The sequence below is a fragment of the Dama dama genome, chromosome 29, assembly GCF_033118175.1.
Source record: "Dama dama isolate Ldn47 chromosome 29, ASM3311817v1, whole genome shotgun sequence".
Taxonomy (NCBI): Eukaryota; Metazoa; Chordata; class Mammalia; order Artiodactyla; family Cervidae; genus Dama; species Dama dama.
In genome coordinates, this window is record NC_083709.1 from 46750848 (window position 1) to 46755494 (window position 4647).

The following is a 4647-nucleotide window of genomic DNA, read 5'->3' on the forward strand; positions in this document are numbered from 1 at the left end:
CAGTTAGTGTTAGAGTTGAACAGAATTGTTGGACACCCAGCTGGTGTCCAGAGAACTGCAGAACCAATCACTGTTGGGAAAAATACCACACATTTGGTTAGAAGTATTGGGAGTAAAAACAGCTCATCTTGTTTCCATGTAGCTGAATCAGGATGTTTATTTATGATCAACTTGAGTGGCTATACATGTAGCTAAGCAGCCTGTGCCTGATAACCAGTAGTCACTCAATAAATTGTAGTACCTCTCTGTACTGAGCATCAACTTTGTGCTAGGCTAAGGGAACTTAAAAAATTCTTCATTAAAGTAAGAGATAAGGCTTAGAAATTGTTAGGTTGGGTTAGCAAAAACGAAGCCCATGTGCCTCCATTTACCTTATTCCCTCTCCAACAGCAGACATTACTAATCAATTAACAGATATCTTCCCCTTGGAGCCAGAACATAGCCTCAGAAGCCTTCTATCTGTCAGAGATTTAGCCCATTTGCCATTCTCATCCTCAGTTCAGTTCAGTCGCTCAGTCGTGTCCGACTCTTGGCAACCCCATGAACCGCAACACACCAGGCCTCCCTGTCCATCACCAACTCCCGGAGTTCACCCAAACCCATGTCCATCGAGTCGGTGATGTCATCCAATCATCTCATCCTCTGTTGTCCCCTTCTCCTCCTGCCCTCAATCTTTCTCAGCATCAGGGTCTTTTCAAATGAGTCATCTCTTCACATCAGCTGGCCAAAGTATTGGAGTTTCAGCTTCAACATCAGTCCTTCCAATGAACACCCAGGACTGATCTCCTTTAGGATGGACTGGTTGGATCTCCTTGCAGGCCAAGGGACTCTCAAGAGTCTTCTCTGTGGTATTGGAGAACACAGTTCAAAAGCATCAATTCTTCGGCACTCAGCTTTCTTCACAGTCTAACTCTCACATCCATACATGACCACTGGAAAAACCATAGCCTTGACTAGATGGACCTTTGTTGACAAAGTAATGTCTCTGCTTTTTAATATGCTGTCTAGGTTGGTCATAACTTTCCTTCCAAGGAGCAAGCGTCTTTTATTTATTTATTTATTTTTGACAGGAAATAGCATTTATTGGTGAGCAGGATTAAGGAGGGAACAGAGCTGATGCTCATGAGTGCAGGGCCCGCCATTTGTCCAGGGGACCACGATTAGGGATGTATTTGACCCCACAGCCATCCGGGATGAGTCGCTTTTCTGCCACCATGTTCTCAAATTCATCCGCATTGAACTTGGTAAATCCCCACTTCTTGGAGATGTGGATCTTCTGACGGCCAGGGAACTTGAACTTGGCCCGGCGGAGGGCTTCAATCACATGCTCCTTGTTCTGCAGCTTGGTGCGGATGGACATTATGACCTGGCCAATGTGGACCCTGGCCACTGTGCCCTGGGGCTTTCCAAAGGCACCACGCATACCTGTCTGGAGTCTAGATTGAGAAACAGCAGGCCAGTCATGAATGCCCACTAGGAAGAGTTGTCTCCAAGGTCCCTTAGGGCTAACTGTACAGGCAACAGGTTGCATACACTACCAAGGAGGCTGCTGTTTGCAGCCATTGCACACTGGGCCCCCATGGGGAAAAGAGCAAGCGTCTTTTAATTTCATGGCTGCAATCACCATCTGCAGTGATTTTGGAGCCCAAAAAAATAAAGTCAGCCACTGTTTCCACTGTTTCCCCATCTATTTTCCATGAAGTGATGGGACCAGATGCCATGATCTTAGTTTTCTGAATGTTGAGCTTTAAGCCAACTTTTTCACTCTCCTCTTTCACTTTCATCAAGAGGCTCTTTAGTTCCTCTTCACTTTCTGCCGTAAGGGTGGTGTCATCTGCATATCTGAGGTTATTGATATTTCTCCCAGCAATCTTGATTCCAGCTTGTGCTTCCTCCAGCCCAGTGTTTCTCATGGTGTACTCTGCATATAAGTTAAATAAGCAGGGTGACAATATACAGCCTTGACGTACTCCTTTTCCTATTTGGAACCAGTCTGTTGTTCCATGTCTAGTTCTAACTGTTGCTTCCTGACCTGCATACAGGTTTCTCAAGAGGCAGGTCAGTTGGTCTTGTATGCCCATCTCTTTCAGAATTTTCCACAGTGTGTTGTGATCCACACAGTCAAAGGCTTTGGCATAGTCAGTAAAGCAGAAAAAGATTCTCATTCCTAGGCTAGGAGAAAGAGACTAAGAGTCCAGAGAGTCTACTTTTTTTAATCTCAGTGTAGGGATGCACGACTTTGAGGTAAGTCATTAAATTTCTCTGAGCATGTATTAATATTTACTCATCTGTAGAATGGAGACCATAACTTCCCCTATAGACCACTGAAGGTTAAATGGTGTGAGGGATGGGAAAGTGCTTAAAAGGTTAAAAGAGCAAGGTACTCCTAAGAGGGTAGCAAGAGCACCCAGGATTCACAGAAACAAAAATAGCATCTTTGCCAGGTGACAAAGCTCCATTAAGGCCTGTTTAGAACAGAAAAAATACTGTTTCAAAAGGATTTTCTTCTTATGAACAGAGAAGTAAAGGAGAAGAGGAAGCAAAATAGAAAAGGAATAAGGAAAGAGGACATGAATTGGAGACAGAGGCCTAGCTTCCAGTCTCAGTTCTGCCTCTGACAGAGCATGGAGTTGGAAGATGTTACTCAGCTTCCTTGGGCCCCTCATTCCTCACTCAGTGAATGGAGGAAGCAGTGTCTCCCTCTCGGGGTTATTGGAAACCTGAAGTGAGTCCATTCCTGTGTGAGGGCCTGACCCTGAGCCAGGCACACAGGACCGGCTTGGTGAACTCGCCTACCTGATGAGTAGAAAGAACCACAGCTTGGAGCCGGCTCAGTGCCCCAAGTGTAGAGAATGTTAGGTTTTACTTGTTACCATTCATCCATCAATTCATTTTCTCTCCCTCCCTTCCTTCCTTCCTACTTCTACGAGTGCACTCACTTGAAGCTGAGCAAGGAGAATCCATGCAACATTGTTGAACAATTTATGGGGGTAAAGAAGACCCTTTTGCATGATGTGATTTGAACATTTCCCGAGCATCCCAATTGCCCTGCAGTTTTACCCCTTTTAAGTTTTCGAGGCTCTCTTTAAGGAACTTTGCTTACAACTCTGACGTTTGAATTCCAGAGGGGGCAGTGGCCTGCCCTGGGCAATTCAAGGCAGCTGCAGGCGGGAAGAATAAGTACCATCAGTGCTGCCCTGTGCGTCCTGTACGTGGCGGGCACAGGGGACAGGTCCCTGCTTTTAGGAAATTATTACAGTGAGCCAGGAGCTCTAGAATAACTTGCCTGGTGCTCCAGCCTCCTGAGTCCTCCTCATGCTTTCAGGGCCAGTGCAGTGTGACCTTGCCTTCCTGTGAGCTCTGACGGCATTTTATCTCTTGCTCTCCCCGGCACTTCTCAGCATTTGGACACACGATGTAATCACATTTGTGCACAGACATGGCTTCACTTCTCGCCTTTCTTACTTCCTCTGCTCTAGGCTCCTGGCAGTGACTCAGAGTCCATTAAAACACTCATTCTTGCCTTTAAAAAGCTCTCCCTGACTATTCCACGGTCATTCTTTCTGCCCTAATTAGATCCGGGACCTCTCATTGTTCCCTTGACAGTAGAGACTTCTCTGCTCCACTTAGGATCCCAGAGCAGGCTCTTTCACTCACTTGTCTTTCCCCTTTCCTGGTCTATAAGGGCAGGGATGTTTCTTGGGTCCTGCTATATCCTGGGCACCTAAAACAGGGTCTGGAATGTAGGAGATGCTTAAATAGCTCAATGGGAACTGTATCTTTTATTTAGTTATTTATAGTATTGTATTAGTTCCATATGGGAAACTATCTTCTAACCTTTTCAACCTTCTCCTACACAGATTAGAGTGTATAGCCTAGTGCTCTGTGCTCAAAAAATCCATGATGAATGAATGAGAGAATGAATGAATGAATGGCTTATAAAATAGTCATATCCCTTAGGGTTTCAGCTAAGTCTGTAAATAATAAGGGATGATGCACTAATATTCTCTAGGTCCTTCCCAGAACTGCTCACCACTTTTTCCTCATCCTTCTCAGTATCCTTGAAAATTGACCTTTATAAGACTGTATCAAGGGTCCTTGTGCCCTCTGGTTGGGTTTGGTCAATGGGAGGCACCAATGGATTAGAGGGAGAGGAAGAGTGAAGTATATGTGGAGTTGATCCTCCTTATTTGTAGATTCTACAGCTGCAGATTTGCTTACTTGCTAAAGTTTATTTGCAATCCCCAAATCAATGCTTGTGGTGCCTTTGTGGTCATTTGTAGACACGCTCAGAATGGTTAAAAAAAAAAAAGTTTGCTGCCCGACATGCACATTCCCAGCTGAGGTCAGACAAGGCAACTGCTCTGCCTTTTTGTTTCAGCTCTCATACTGTGAACAAGCATTCATTTCACAGTCCATTAACACCATGTTTTCGCACGTCTGTGGTTTTTTTGCTGGTGATTTCAGTTTTAAATGGCCCCCAAGCATACTGCTGAAGTGCTATATAGTGTTCCTTATGGAAAAAATATGTATGTGTGTTACATAAGCTGCGTTCAGGTGCTCATGGCTGTGAGTTCAAGGTTAATGAATCAACAATTTATATGCCAGGTGACTCAGTGATAAAGAATTCTCCTGTCAATTCGGGAG

The 4647-nt window shown here is 44.8% G+C and overlaps 1 protein-coding gene and 1 non-coding gene across 2 annotated transcripts; both read right to left on the bottom strand.

The window, feature by feature from the left end:
* Nucleotides 1–1086: 1086 nt before the first annotated feature.
* LOC133048762 (large ribosomal subunit protein uL16-like) lies at nucleotides 1087–1531 on the bottom strand. Its single transcript, XM_061132525.1, has one exon. It carries the CDS (start codon nucleotides 1529–1531, stop codon nucleotides 1121–1123), a length of 411 nt encoding a protein of 136 aa, XP_060988508.1. The 3' UTR covers nucleotides 1087–1120.
* LOC133049004 (small nucleolar RNA SNORA70) lies at nucleotides 1482–1620 on the bottom strand. Its single transcript, XR_009691170.1, has one exon. It is a non-coding gene; the product is annotated as a small nucleolar RNA SNORA70 (small nucleolar RNA).
* Nucleotides 1621–4647: the final 3027 nt, after the last annotated feature.

Bases quoted from the DNA above. Each gene is read 5' to 3' on its own strand.
- LOC133048762 (XM_061132525.1), bottom strand. From the start codon at position 1,531: ATGCAACCTGTTGCCTGTACAGTTAGCCCTAAGGGACCTTGGAGACAA.